We start from the raw sequence: 14,825 nt of genomic DNA, 5'->3' as shown, positions 1-14,825 counted from the left end.
TCTTGCACTCTGTTGAAACTTATTCCATTCGCTGCTTTCTGGACCAGCTATCAACTTCTGCATCCTCATAAATTGCAGAAGAGCATCCACGCAAAGCCCCTGGTAGGGATCATAATAGTAGAGTGTGGCCCTGGATACATAAAATTCTCTCTTTTTTTTTGAAGGAAACCTGCAGGTGAGACAAAAAATAAAACAGTAAGCTGCCCGCTCCAACTATGTCGCAGCGGATCCATATTTCATAATCAATGACCGCATAGCCCCCTGCTCCCTACGTGGCCTGTTGTGCGCAAAAGTCATCCTTAAGTTACGGTCCTCTGACGCTTTAAGAAATTGAACATCGGGCAGCATCCGTAAATTTTTTTTTTCATAACTAGGATCCACGGGGACGTGTGGGCTTTATTAGCGTGATACTATCCTCTAGGGACCCCTATTGCTAGAGACGTAAAGAAAAGTGGTATCTAATAAACAGCTTTTGCTTCGTCAGCATGAGTGGTGGCTCGAGGAGCCCTGCTCCCTACTTGGCCTGTTGTGCACGAAGGTCATCCTCTAGCCAGTATCCACTGTCATCAAAAACTTGCATCCGCCTAGTCGCTCCATCAGAGTCAGCTCCAGCTGCTGGCAAAGGCCCTGTACTAGGCGCCTGTCCGCCTCTGCCCTGATCTCATCCATGTCTCTTGCTGGCCTCTGACTATGGGCTGATCCCATGAAATTACTTCTGCTACGGTTGTGCCCTCCGCCACAAGTGCGTCCTCTGGCGCGTTTGCTCACAGAAGTGATTCCACGCTCTCGTTCCCAGTCCACGGTGACTTTGCAACGTCTGTTCCAGATCCCAGTCCTTCCTAGCTCCTCGATGGCCCTGACAAAGCGCGCGACCATGTACCTTGCGACTGACTTTGACATCGGGCAGCATCCGTAAAAAACCGCCCTAAAAAACCCTAAAAAACCCTAAAAAAACCACCAGCGCAGACGATCACGTGACGTAAATTTATGGGAATTTATATTGTATTTGAAAATGCATAACCGATAACATCGGAAATCCGTCCGATTGGTCCAGTTCTGGTGGCCTAGAGGTAAGGCGTTGGTCTCCGAAGCCAAAGATCGCGGGTTCGACCCCCGCCCTGAACGTTATCGCGAATATTTTTTGCTTGTTTTTTTTTTACTAATTTCGACGCGTTTCCGGAGCGAAGAGGAGATCAGTTACTTTTGTACGAAGGAATGCAATTGCGACTCAAGTATTAGTTTAGGAACAATCTATTTGACAACCCCTGCACAAATCCCATGTAAAACAAGGCTCGTATCTTTTACGAATTTCAAGTCGAAACAACGCGGCGAGAGGTTGAGAACCATTCCTTCCTCCACCTGGCACCCCACGCAACCTTTTGCGACCTTGGGAGAAGCCTTCTTCATGACGGAAAACAGGGGTTTATCGATGACGGACTCAGCGATGACGAAATGGGAAACCAGTTACATTGTGGAGACAGATGACGATCTAACTTAAAGAACCGGGGCCAGGTACCATAAGGACTACTGGCATAATCGACATTTAAAAAATGTTGGCCTTACATGGAGTTAGTACAGGGGTTGCCAAATAGCAGTGGCAACCCGGGTTGTCAAATAGATTGTCCCATTAGTTTATTAGCGTAAGAAAATCTTTAATAAAGCCGTATTTTTTTTTTTTCTCGTCTCATTAGATGCGTCGACGACCGCTCTTCTGAGGCACAGGTGGTGGGGAGAGTGTGCGTGTCGTTGGCGACTGATTCTGTGACCAAGAAAACTGCTGTTGCTGCTGCTGCTCATGACCACTGCGCTGATCTGGGTATATCGATGGCGACGCTTGCGACAGATCATCCGAGTTATAGAACCCTCGTGAGCTTGGGGATACTGCCTGCGATGTCGCAGAGGTTGGCGCATACACGGAACTCCGGCTTTGACCATGGCTTCCCTGATCATGTGTCTCGATGGTCAATGGTGGTCGTCCATGATAAGTAATTGAGGTTACGACAGCTGTGGTCGACGGCCATGAAGGCCAAGGTTCCGATCCTTCGCTTACTAGTTTGGCGCGTTGTTGGTGTGGAGACCCTCCATGCACGGGATTGCGGTAGTAAATATTCTCGCGGTTATCCTCAGTCCTGGTCGATGCCTTCCGTGTCGGCCCTCCATATCCCACCTTGGTGTCTGTAAATGATACATGAGAAGTAGGGGACAAAGGTGTAGCCGCAGCGGTTTGGGATCCAGATCTCGTTAGATTGTTTCGGTAGTGGCCAGCAGGGGCAGCTGCAGCCTCAGGAAGCGATGTCAGGATATCGTGGCTGTTGTAATCAGTCTGATCCATCTCCAAGTCCTGCGAATAAAAGCCATCGTCCTGCTTCATATCCGTCTGCTGCACTTTCTTCGACTGTCCTTGTTGCTCTTGTTGCTGCTTTTGCTGGTGCTGGTGACGATCCTTGGTCTCCTTGGTAATATCGCCCATGAGGAACACCGTGGTATCGCGACCTCCAGACAATCTGAGCTTCAGATCCTGCCACAGCTCTAACTTGGTTCCAAAAATGGCCAGCACGGTAATCCCAAAAGTCGCAGGCATAATATCCGATAGCGCCGCCCATGAGAACGATGGTACATAAGGCCTCGCAATGGATGCACAGGCCGCCTGAGCCGCATCGCCTGCCATCTTGAGCTGCTCCACGGTAGGTACCGTAGTCAGGGACAACGTTCCGATTTTGATTGAAATTGCAGCTTGCTGGGCAAGACATTGTGTCCATTCGACAAACCAGGATGTGGTGGGACTGACAGTTTCGAGCTTTTTGGCTTCCACAAAATAGAATAGCCAGTAGATCATGTCAGTGATAAGGAGAAACAGTGCGAACAGACCGGGACGCCACTGCTGTTTGAGGAGCAGGGAAATGTCGCGTGCTGTTTGCAGGCGACGTTGTCTCTTGGACAGGACCTTGCTACTGTTGCTGAGGGATTCGCTTGGATTGCAAGAAGTCGAGTCGCCGATAGAGCCAGAATTGGCCTTGATGTTCGTCTAATGATCGTTATCCGTCACCACCATTACCAAAGAATAAAATAAAATAAATAAGGATAATTTGCCATGCTCGCTCCTCTACCGCGCAGAAGGGTGACTAACACCATACCCTGATCATATACGCGATGGTTCCTAGATGTATTAAAGTTGCGATGCAGAGAATGACCGAAAGCGGATAGAAAAAGTAAGGACTGGCGACCTCGGCGCTCACGAAGCAGATAGAACCAAACCCAGGATTTTCAATCTGTCGACGAATTGAGACCGGGAGGACGAGCGAGAGCGGCAGGAGGAACGAAAAGACAATCAATTGCGACATGTATGAGTGAATAAGCGTGGATCGGTAGACCGTTAGGAAGTGAAGGTTCGTAATCAGTAGACTAGCGAGACACAGCATCACCAGCACGAGATACATAAGCCCGATGCCTGCGAGAATCAGAAGAGAGAGACGCGTCAGTAACAGACCTGTTGGATAGTTTGGAGTCTCTTGAAGCTTGCGAGATTAACTTTCCATGTCCATGTCCATGTGCTATACCTTGTAATCCGCAAAGCCAAGAATTGGACATGGTCGCAATCTCAAATACGCTTTTACACAACAGTTTCTCCTTCTTATATAACCAGATTGTGCCAAGTCCCTCCCAGGGAACCACCAGCGCCGTAAAACAGAGCACGATCAAATGAGGATGTTTGCGTCGACTCGGGAGGATCAAGTAACATGCCAACAAGAACGCCCCAGCCGTCGCAGAGATTGCGCGAAAGATACTTGTAAGTGTGTAGATGTTTTCCAGTTTGTTGGGTTCGTAAAAAATGGACGAGGCTGGGCAGGGTAGACAGCAAGATCCAATGCACGACCCCGAGGTGAGATTGAGGGTATTGAAGACCATTGGCGGAGGACATGCAAGAGCATTTGCCCCTGTCGTCGAGGTTGGCTGTGGTGTTGCAGGTGTTGGAAGAATGAAGTCTGGAGTGGGACTTGAGACGAGAGTGGTGCTTGCAGATGTGGTCGGTTTGACTGCTGATGCGGTCGTAGAAGTAATTCCATGATTAGCTGTAGTCGTGGCCGGTGCAGCAGCTGAGGGTCCGGCAGTAGAGAGCGCTATCAGTAGCATGAGAAGCACGGTCCCTGTCTTTAACTGTAGCCCTATCCGCGTCGACTGTGATCTCTGTTGCTTTTTGGTACTCATAACTGGTGTAGTTGTATCGGCGACAGTGAGGGTTGGGGGCGAAGAACGACGCGAATATGTAGTGGAGAGTATTTCACAAGCGGTATATGGGTACGAGGAGGCAGGACACGTCGAGTGTGGAGAAATGAAGGTTGCGGGATATGTGGAGAAGGAGCAGGGAGGATATTCTGTGCAGAAGACACAAAAGTGTGCTAGGGCTAGGGCCAAACTGGGACCGACAAAGAACCAAAGAAGAAAAAAAAGAGAGAAGAAGAGAGGAAAGGGAGAATAAGATGAAAAAGACCAGAGAAGACTGACCTTTCATTACAGCGAAGCAACGATAAAATACAGATAACACACGCGAATGAGTGAAGTTACACTGAGCGCATGCGGAGCAAACTGCTTCAACCTCCAGTCAAGGTTATACTCTATATTTGTGTATGTGTGTCCTGTCGGAGCACAGGACCACTCAACTGCTGAGGTTGTAAAGGTGGTGGCAAGGGGCACTGTCGAAGCAACGGTTTCGATTACGGTTTCGATTATAGTTCGCAGCGGACGAGGCATCCTCTCGGCGATCGGACCGCGAAACTCAAAGACCGACATGCACATCCCACATCAAAAAAAAAAAAAAAAAAAAAAAAAAACATAAACAACCTATGTGTCTAGTGCATTGCGATACCTCTCTGGTAGCAAACCATCTATCCATTTGTCAAATTACGCCTGGACGACGGGATGCAGAGCAGAGGAAGGGCTGAGATTCCACTACAGCCTAGTGCATCAACTGTGCTGTACGCCATCTTTTCATAAAAATAATGGCGCGTGTGCACTTATGCAGCCTTCTATTACACGACATTATTATATGGTTAATGTTTTATTTGCATGTGTATGTGCGCGTAATCTTCATGGAGGCCTCTGTGCCACATACGCAAATGAACTTTCCGTTCCTCACTGGCACATGAAGGGATGACTGCTAGCAATTTTTCTTCTGCTGCATCGTATGAGGTAGTCATAGTCATTTGTTCTTTTCATTAAAGCATGTACGCAAACAACATTGACAGGTACTGTCTATCGGCCTTCACTTAGCCTGCCGCCCATTTCTCTTAATTTGATATGTGTTGATTTGGGTTTGTAGAACATGGTCATGGTGCCTTGAAGGCACACTGATCTGCCAACAATCTTTTACCGCCGTTTGGAAGAAAATGAGAACGGTCAATGTTTTAGGTGGATCCTCTGTCCTCTTTGGTTCTCATATCCGCCCATTCTCTGTCTTTCTAATGAACAGAAAGAAAGAAGGGCGCGATTGGTGCATTGGGGCAGCGACTTTTATCCGGAGGACCGCCTTGCTTCTCCTATAAGCATGACCTTTATCTTTCTGGTCCGCTGAGCATTGCGTTCAGGCATGCAACGGTAATCTTGGTGTAAATAAGAGCAATTGTAATAAACCGGAGATGGCTGCTTCAGTCAAATCGCGCAGTGTCTGCATCCAAAGACGGAGGCTCTCTTTGCTGGCAGAACCACTAATTGAGTTCTTCTCGGATGCATTTTCTTTCACATGGGATCTACGACACAGCAAGGCGAAGAGAAAAGTCGGATGGTTCTGCAAAGACTCGCTATTACAAAAGAAGCAACTTACAAGTCGCTTTCTAACCTTCTCATCCGGTTCACAGAGCCAATTTGTTCTCTTTCCATTTCCTGGAAGATAATCATCCAACTCGGACTGCACACGTTTATAAGAATTGCCTAACTACATGTACTGACGAGAAGGAGATGTAGGCGAAGTTGGCGATGACACACCCTGATTCTGATGTCCATACTGCTGGTACTGAAACTGCTGTCTTGCAGGACTCTTCAGCGGTATCGTTGGTGGTGAATTCTTGGCGTGAAGATCCAGTGCGCTCGGTGGATTCGATTTCTTGGATCTGCTACTAATTCTGCTGCTGCCACTATTGTTGCGATCCACCACTGGACCGGCCAGGGTTGATGAACTCTGCTTCTGTGGCTGTCGTGTTTTGATCGGTGCCCTTCCTACACTTTCCCGAGACGCCACCATAATTTTGTCGCTACTATCGTTCAGATCGTAGAGCGTTGCCTTTAGTGTTGATGAAGATGGAGACGGAGCCGTTGCTGAGGATTGCGCATAGGTGGTCGCTGGTGATCCCCAGACGCCGCTCACGATCGGGACCGAGTCCGGTTGAGTGGGCCTTGGTAATGAAGTGGACGAAGTTTTGCCAGGGGCCTTCTGGGGCATCGGTGAAAGAGATTTTTGGGGAAAAGTCGACGAATGTGATGAACTGGACAAGAAAATTGGTGGATGCGACTGCTGCTGTTCCCTTGATTGCTCGTGGCTAGCCTTCGACTTCGCCCGGGGCACGGGCAGAGGGATTACCGGTCGATCCACATATTGATCACTGTTGTCGTTGGCGACCAAATAGGTCTCGGCAGGGCTTACCGCAGAATGAGCCGCCGAAGACCATGCGTTATTATTAACGCTCTCCTGCACAGGCGGTGCATACAGAATGTCGCCTGAGTGGGGATCCTGGATACTGCTGGAAGGGTACTGAGGGAGCTGAGTCGAAGATTGATGGCCACATGCAGATGTCATTGCAGTCCTGGATCCATAACTCATATTCCTCTGTAGTTCGGCGCCCTGCAGGTCATATTCCTTGTCCAGAAGGTCGTCCATATCGTACCATTGTGTTCCCTCCTGGTGTTCCCGTCTGACGATGGGATTATGTTCATTCTTAAATTCTCCCGGTAGCACATCGTTGTATCCAACGCGGGTGCCTTTCTTCAGAGGAGAACCGTTGTAGTTGTATCGAGCGGTATGCTCCGCATTATTAGGTAGGTTGCCATCAGGCGATCCGTGTCCTCGACTGCCGTGTCCCAGTTTACCACGGCGGAAAATGTTGCTCAACAAGAACGCCCAGTCGGACCAGAACTCAGCCTTAGAGATAAAGACCAACGCCACTACAGTACCAACGAGGGCTAGAACAAGTTCTGCAGCTGTGAGCCATGGGATCGACGGCAAATTGCTGGAGATCTCCTTAGAGCATAGTGTTTGCGTCTCATCCGATGTTAACCCCTTGGCACCGTTGGTCATGACGCAGATGACCCATTGCTGGATCCACGGTGTTGTTGGGCCCAGATCTGCCAAACGATGGGCATCCACAAAGTAGAATAGCTATGTGTGAGCAATAAAAAGAAGATAAGCAAGGTCGTTCCTGAAAAGCAAAAAAAAAAAAAAAAAAAGAAAAAGAAAAAGGCATAGGATGAATAACAAACGGCGAAGCAACATACCCAAAAGATTAGCATTGAAGTCATGGCAGTTCCGACCATTAAGGCAGGACGCCATTGACCGCGAAGCAGTCGCTTAGCTTGCATAGTTGTGGTGATCTTCATCCTTGCGCTGGATGAGAGTTGGGATAAGCCAGTGTCAATGTTGGACGAGAGGATTGCGAGCTATATGATCGTATCATGAAGGACGTGTTACAATGGCAGCCTATATACGGTAACGGCATGCCTTCATGGAGAAAAAAAGGCTTACATGGATCATTTTAGCAACTGTCACGGTGTGACAAAGCATCGCAGGGTAGATGTAGACGGCCAGGGGATAGAACAGGTATGTGTTCAGATTGGCGGTGCTGACCAGACAGCTGAATCCAATGCCGGGGTATTGAGACAAGTTCATGACTGCGACAGGAATAGCAAAAGCGAGCGGGAAAATCCAACAAAAGCTTGTCAGCCAGCCGTAATGTCGATCGACAAAGTCGCTGCGCCAAACCGCCAGCTAGATCCGTTTATTTCATATGATAAGACTTATTCCGTTAGTGTCCATTTTTGTTTGCGGCTATTGCGGCCATTCTTTTGTGTAAATCAATTCTGCTTACAAAACACAGAACGATGCACGCAAAACACGAAAAAGACAGTGCTCGAGATAGAACGTCAGTAGAAGAAGGGGAAGAGGGAGTGAAACAGCTGGGAGGGATTAAGTAGAACTACGACCATTGAAGTGAATGCTTACCAGATGCAACTTATAGATAAGCAAGGAACACCAGAGGGAGCTGGTCTGAGTAAAGTAGATGATCAAGACGCCCTGGACACCACATAGTTTTGAGTTGTGACCAGTGGACTGTTCAAACTCGTTGATACAGGCGTTCGACACACCCGGCATGATGTCAAAAGAGATGTACCAGAGCGACAAGGACACGGACAAAAACAAGACTGAAATGTGTGGCTGCGACCTCTTGCCTGGTAGGAGCATGTACGAAAACGCTATAAAGATTGAAAGCGCCATCGAGACCTGGCGGGTTACATAGGCCGCATTCATGACGCGTTCGACCTTGTTTGGTTCGTAAAAGCTGTTCACGGCTGGGCATTTGATACAGCAAGGACCCATGCATGTCGGGATGTTGAGGCCGAACGTGTTGTTGATCAGAGGGCCTGGGCACGTCTTTAATGTAGAGTTGCCTGCGCTGGGGGTTGGTGCTGGAGCAGGGGTAGGTACTGTAGGGGCAGAGCTGGTAACAGTGGGGAGGATAAAGTCGGTCGTGGATGTGGCAGCAATTGATGTGCTGATTGTATTTGTGGTTGAGGTGGCCTGAGCAGAGACAGTGGCAGGGGAGAGCAGTGTGAACGCCACCAGGCTAGCTTTCATTATCCGTGGTATCCTCATTGCGGATATATTCGTGTAGGAAGTGGATTAGAGCGAGGAGGGGAGATAGGGATGTTGAAGCAGGAAGGGAGATGGTCGAGGCGAAGCGAAGGGGATGAATGGGCCAATGAAGGATGTAAGAGGAATGAGTGCCTAGGAGGTTTTGTGGGGGAGGAGAACGGGTGATGATGAAATAACCTTAAAGCAGAAAGGGCGGGAGTCCTTGTAGGGTGCGCCTTGAAGAGCGAATCGCCAACTATCTTCGTATAGAGACGATAGGACGAAGGCGAGGAGGTTGTCGTGAGAGAGGAACTAAAGAAGCTACAGGGGGAGTCGCGAGTAAGAAAGGTAGAGAGATAGAGGGGGACCGAGAGAGCGGAGGGCAGGGGAGGGAAAGGAGGGGGGGGGATGGAGGGTGGAGGGGGGGGGATGGAGGGTGGAGGGGAAGGGACAAGAGGGGCCGAAGTCTGTGGGTAGATGTTTGGGTCGCCAAAGGAGGGAAGAGGAAGGAAGACAAGAAGAGAGGATCCGGGAGAAGAGGGAGAGAAATTATTGGAGGCGCAAGCAGTGCAGCCCAACGCACAAGCAAGGAAACAGGGCTGATTTCTTTTCATACTTCTCTACAACTGCATCTGTAGTTCCGTCTACTCCGACGGCGTCCTCAACTGGCACTTTACGCAAAAAAAATAAAAAAGTGTTGCACACGCTTTCTCATACTTTTGTTTTTTGTCTAGTCTGCCACTTTGAAGAGTACAGCTACCTACCAGGGACATATATTTACAGATGCAACAAACCAGCAAACCAACAAACCAACAAACCAACAATGCAGCAGTAACCAGCAACGATAACAGCAACAACAACAACAACAACAACAACAACAACAACAACAACAACAACAACAACAACAACAACAACAACAACAACAACAGCTACAGCAGGAAGCAAGTGAGCAGAAGGCATTCCTTTGCACGCACACCCTTTGAGCATAGGGTGTTAATGTGCTTTGTACGCTTTGTACTCATGTTCGGAGTGTTATTCCAATGGCGTCGACAGAGCACGGAGCTGCTCTTTCACGCCTCCCTTTCTATTTTCTTTTTTTGTTTGCTGCATTAGCCGGCATGTAGGGATAACATGACCATATTTATGTATGGCTTCATGCATCGAAAAAGTACTCACCCACAGGGCCTCGATCCAACAAAAGTCATCTCGCGTGGTATGTTTAGATTTTCTTGAATAAAACTGCCTCTACCGGATCCTCGTTTATTTTAATTGTCTGCGTGCAGGTTAGTTGAAAGTAAGGGGGCCAGCACTGGATCAAGCACCATACACCAGTCGCCTTGAATGCCCAAAGTAACCAAGGCAGTCCAATGACCCCTGGCGCATAAACACGTTATAATAGAAACCGTGCCCTGTCACTAAACTTTATTTTTACCCTTGAAGATCTCTCCTCCACATTTTTTTTTGATGATCTACCGCACTGAACATGAGGTCTGATCTCCGTAAATAATGGCTACATAAAATCATTTATGATTGGAAGTCTGAGAGCAACTGAAGAACGAGCTTACACATTTCAATTGAGATTGCATCCAGTGGAATCCCTCTAGCGACGTTGCAGGAAATTCAATTTTTACAATATTAACGACATGGTTCCACAAGGTTTCCGCTCCGTTTATTTTGGGCAATGCGGACGGGCGCCGATATCAAAGCGTGCAAATGCAGGAGAGCAGGGATCTGAACCTGTCTAGGACTCCTGAAAGGAGTGCGGTGTGCGATGCGCCCACTTCCCCCGGCAACAGCAGTGGCGTGTGGGCGTATCACACAGAGCGCTCCTCACGTGCAGGACTGTCACCTCTTCAAAAATTACGAAATGCTGCCCCGGTCAAATCCATCTTTTCTCAATTACATCACTCATGGCACCCCGGACCAAGAAGAATGCTGGGCCCTCCAAACGAAGGAAGGGTGACAATGGACAGGAAGCCAGTCAGGCTTCGTATTCAGCGTTATCCTCAGCATCAGCAGGAAAGAGTTCAAGTCGACCCTCGACGACGACTATCAGGGACACGGGACGTTCGTCACGAAGCGCCACCAATTTAAAATTGAAACAAGAAGAGCCGATCGAGGAGGATACTATGATGTCCGACGATAGCGATTTTGACACACCTGGCAACAAAAAAACCTCTGCATCCAAGAGCCGCGATAAAAGCAGTAATAGCAGAAAAGCCACCGTAGCAACTAATGTCAATGACAAAAAGCGATCTGCAGAAGTACCGTCGCCCTCAACGACGTCAAAAAAGCAGAAGCAGAGAAAAGCTCAAGAGAGTGATTCCGACGCCGATTTGAAGGAGGAGTTTTACGACGACGACGAACCCGAGCCCAGTACTCTCGGATCAGGAAGCGACGGCGGATCAGGAAGCGACGGCGGCTCAGAATTTTGCGGTAGTGAGGAGGAGGAGGATCAAGACGAATGGGAAGAGGTCTCTGTTTCGGGTATGTAGCAATGCTGTATATTTCATGGGTTGACCGAGATTGTAAATCGAGCATGCATTAGATGGGTCAGTTAATTCGGCTACTTCTTTAAAACCGATAGCCCTGATCAAGGAACATGAAGGCGAAGGGTTTGAGGAGGACGAGGAGCTCTCAGGATCATGGGAGTACAATGCAGTGGAAATTGTTTTCGACAAACCTTTAAAGGAGATCAAAAAGTAAGATCGAGTACCTACGACGTGTTGTAGTTGAGGAAAAGACACGGAAGCATCGTAGTTTTTGACTGGATATATCGTCTGATTCTCATTTGCTACAATAGGATACCAAAGAGCAAGGGCATTAGTAAGGAGGAGCGGATGATCAGAATATTGATTCACCAAACACATCTCCTGTGCCTGATTGCCAACGGACTCCGCCGTAATCGGTGGATCAGTCATCCAAAGCTGCTGTCAGTGGCCCTTTCGTTGGTTCCTGCTCATATCGCCGATTCTACAGGAACTCTGCATGATAATCCGACGCGAGAGGTTAATGCGCTGCAGGTTTTGGCACTGTGGTGGAGGGATTTGTTTGTGGTCACTGGACCAGGAATCCAGCATCGTGAATATCTCGATCCAGACGTCGTCGGTGTTGAGGCAAGTAAAGGTACATTTTCGAGCCATGAGTACTGCTTCGAAAGTCTATATTGACGTTAACTTGTTTGTTTGACACATAGGCGACGATTGTTGACACCAAAGAAGAATGTTTGAGGTTGAGAAAGAATTTGCAGAGGAGGCTGTTGAACCGGAGCGGATCGACTGATGTTTGCTCGCAGCTTTTTACGGGTATCTGTCGTGCACTTGGACTGAAAGCAAGACTGGTGGAGTCGCTCCAGGCATGCTCTTTTAAGTGCAGTCTTCCGAAGGACGTGACCGTCTCTTCATTCAAGAAGGAAGGCGAGTCCTCTGTACGCCGGGCAGAACCAAAGAAAGGGAGGAAGAAAAAGAAGGAAGAGGAGCTAGATGACAGCGACACGACGCGTGGCTCACGGGTGGTGCTACCAACTCCTCATCGACTGCAAAAGAAGACAGCAAACCTTCCATACAACCACAAACAGGCTGGTAAGTATACGAATGTCGTTGTTATGTATGGAGTCAGAGAAAGCTGATCATGGTACATGTCCATTTTTACTAAATGTGGTTTTCTTTATACTCTGTAGATCCCCCCGTGTTTTGGACAGAAGTATATTCTAGATCAAGTAAAAGGTGGATCACCATTGACCCGGTGCGAGGTTTCGTCAATAGTCCACTGAAGATGCATCCATCCAACACCTGTCCAAACAATGTTTTGGCATATGTTGTCGCGTATGACGAAGGTTAGATGCAAGACTAGATGTTATTCTTGTCGGCGAAGCTAATATTTCGTCAGCACATGATACCAACTCGCGAACATTGCATTCTCCTTCTAGACAACTATGTGACGGATGTAACGAGAAGATACACTAGTATGTGGGGTAGTACTACGAAGAAGCTACGAGTGCAGCCTGCCGGAAAGGACGGGTATGACTGGTGGGTTCGAACCATGTCTGGATTGATGAATCCAAATCCCACAGCGGAGGAGGATTTAGAAGAAGCAGACCTGATGCAGGCCGAGGTCTCGGAGAGAATGCCCACCAAGTTAAGCGATTTCAATAACCATTTACTGTAAGGTTCTGGGAATTGATGATGCTAGTGGACATGGACTGTACAGCATCGGTGTGCTTAATCTGACACCCTCTTTAACTTCAATAGATACGCTTTGGAAAGACATTTAAAAAAATACGAAGTTTTGCATCCAAAGCATCCAGTTTTGGGCCATATCCGAGGCGAGGCGGTGTACCCGCGCAGTTGTGTTAAACAGATCGGATCCAAAGAGACCTGGCTCAAGCGTGGGCGAGTGATCAAGAGCGATGATGTCGTGCCGGTGAAATGGGTCAAGTCTCACGCTTCAACTATCTATCAGATGCGCCTGAGGCAGCAAATGTCTCTTTCTGGCGAGAGCAAGAAGGGCAAGGGTCGTGCAGGACAACGGAGTTCAACCACGGAGGGTGATGACGACGACCAGGATACCAACGAAAGCCCGGCTGATAACGCACCAGAAAACGGGGGAGGAGGCGAGCGTGACGATAAGGTACCATTGTTTGGTGAGTGGCAGACAAAGGCTTATCAACCGCCATGGGTTATTGATGGGAAGGTGCCGCGGAACCAGTATGGGCGACAGGATGTTTTTACACCAAACATGGTGCCTATCGGGGGAACTCACCTCAAAGGTTAGCTCCGAGCTTTCACAGATCTACTCTTTTTTATTTTCTATTTTCTGGACTAACGTTAAAAACTGAATGTTTGTGCAATACTATTCTATTCTAGGTCGAGGTATTGCTCAGGTGGCAAGGCTACTTGGAGTCGACTATGTGGAAGCAGTGGTATGTGATATGTGCTGGACTGCCACGACGTGCAGGTGTACCTTTACTACGTCCATTCATTGATTCTTACCGTCTCCTCTTCATCCTATCAATTTCATGTGCTGTACGTCTAGACGGGATTTGAATTTCAATCTAGACGATCCGTGCCTGTTATCCAGGGTATTATTGTCCCCACCGAGAGCGCAGAGCTGGTCATGGATGCGTTTCAGGAAGTGGCACATCAGAGAGAACAGGACTCTCATAAGAAGAGGAGGACAGAGGTGCTGAGGCGGTGGCACAAACTTATCAAGGGCGTGTTGATGCGCGCCAGGCTGCTGGAAGAATATGGCGACGGTCTCGAGGTGAAGGACGACATGGATACGTGGGTACCAAAAGACGACGATGACAATGATGAGACGAAATGCAGCAAGAAGGAATCATCCATGACAGATAACGCGTTGCAGCGAGGCGCGATATCGACGAGCAAGCCAGTTCGTGTCGATCCTGAAAATCAGGGTCATGATCCATCTCAGGATGTTGAGCAGCCGGATTCTGGAGCCGGATTCATGATTGACTGACTAAACTAGACAATGCAAAATGAAAGATTGCGAGTTAAATATACCGAATGTTCTATTTCGGCACGGGCCAGTGCAGAGATGTGTCGCTTTGTTGAGCGGTAGAAGCCTTCCTGGAGGTTTACTGGTATCCGTGACCATTTGCCATGAATAGATAATCCACTGCATCAAGTGTACCAAAGACTTTATTTGAAAGAATGTATGGTATGGAACAAATATCATGCGGAGGATTTTTTGTTGTCGGAAACAATAATCTGGGTCAGGGTCAATTGCTCACTCTCGTTCGTGTTTAAATATAAACGTGGATAGTAAGGAAAAAGAAGAGGGGGCGTATTTGAGGAAGGACAGGAAATTCCACCAATCTTCTTATTTCATTTACCGAGAAACCACTGCTTCTCGAGACTCGCTAGCTCCTTCGGTTGGGGTACAAGAGAGTGGCTATGGCGCAGGTAGACAGGCAGGATCAAGCGGGAACATGTACTTTGTATGCCTCGACACAAAAGAATGGAAACAG

General features: G+C 48.3%; 4 protein-coding genes and 1 non-coding gene across 5 annotated transcripts; 2 read left to right on the top strand and 3 right to left on the bottom strand.

Moving 5' to 3' along the window:
- Window positions 1-546: 546 nt before the first annotated feature.
- Window positions 547-900, bottom strand: BC939DRAFT_503999 (uncharacterized protein; the record flags this gene model as incomplete). The annotated part of the gene is made up of 1 exon (XM_051560470.1): window positions 547-900. The coding sequence occupies one exon, from the start codon at window positions 898-900 to the stop codon at window positions 547-549; it is 354 nt and encodes a 117-aa protein (XP_051411376.1).
- A 153-nt stretch (window positions 901-1,053) lies between these two features.
- BC939DRAFT_t114 lies at window positions 1,054-1,125 on the top strand. Its single transcript has one exon. It is a non-coding gene; the product is annotated as a tRNA-Arg (tRNA).
- Window positions 1,126-1,638: 513 nt separating this feature from the next.
- Window positions 1,639-4,479, bottom strand: BC939DRAFT_454325 (uncharacterized protein). The gene is made up of 3 exons (XM_051556050.1): window positions 3,558-4,479; window positions 3,135-3,448; window positions 1,639-3,025 (listed from the first exon to the last, which is right to left on the bottom strand). The coding sequence occupies exons 1-3, from the start codon at window positions 4,204-4,206 to the stop codon at window positions 1,688-1,690; spliced, it is 2,301 nt and encodes a 766-aa protein (XP_051411375.1). The 5' UTR covers window positions 4,207-4,479; the 3' UTR covers window positions 1,639-1,687.
- Window positions 4,480-5,578: 1,099 nt separating this feature from the next.
- BC939DRAFT_477949 (uncharacterized protein) lies at window positions 5,579-8,857 on the bottom strand (the record flags this gene model as incomplete). Its single annotated transcript, XM_051558720.1, has 7 exons — window positions 5,579-5,744; window positions 5,819-5,902; window positions 6,250-6,476; window positions 6,572-7,366; window positions 7,483-7,644; window positions 7,730-7,972; window positions 8,207-8,857. The coding sequence occupies 7 exons, from the start codon at window positions 8,855-8,857 to the stop codon at window positions 5,579-5,581; spliced, it is 2,328 nt and encodes a 775-aa protein (XP_051411374.1).
- A 1,889-nt stretch (window positions 8,858-10,746) lies between these two features.
- BC939DRAFT_503996 (uncharacterized protein) lies at window positions 10,747-14,314 on the top strand (the record flags this gene model as incomplete). The annotated part of the gene is made up of 9 exons (XM_051560469.1): window positions 10,747-11,323; window positions 11,424-11,538; window positions 11,640-11,940; window positions 12,033-12,417; window positions 12,516-12,671; window positions 12,765-12,999; window positions 13,087-13,604; window positions 13,702-13,757; window positions 13,871-14,314. The coding sequence occupies 9 exons, from the start codon at window positions 10,747-10,749 to the stop codon at window positions 14,312-14,314; spliced, it is 2,787 nt and encodes a 928-aa protein (XP_051411373.1).
- Window positions 14,315-14,825: the final 511 nt, after the last annotated feature.

Source organism: Gamsiella multidivaricata (genome assembly GCF_025024155.1).
Source record: "Gamsiella multidivaricata strain RSA 2152 chromosome Unknown BC939scaffold_40, whole genome shotgun sequence".
In the NCBI taxonomy this organism is placed as follows: Eukaryota; Fungi; Mortierellomycota; class Mortierellomycetes; order Mortierellales; family Mortierellaceae; genus Gamsiella; species Gamsiella multidivaricata.
This window is presented reverse-complemented; position numbering and strand designations above follow the sequence as displayed.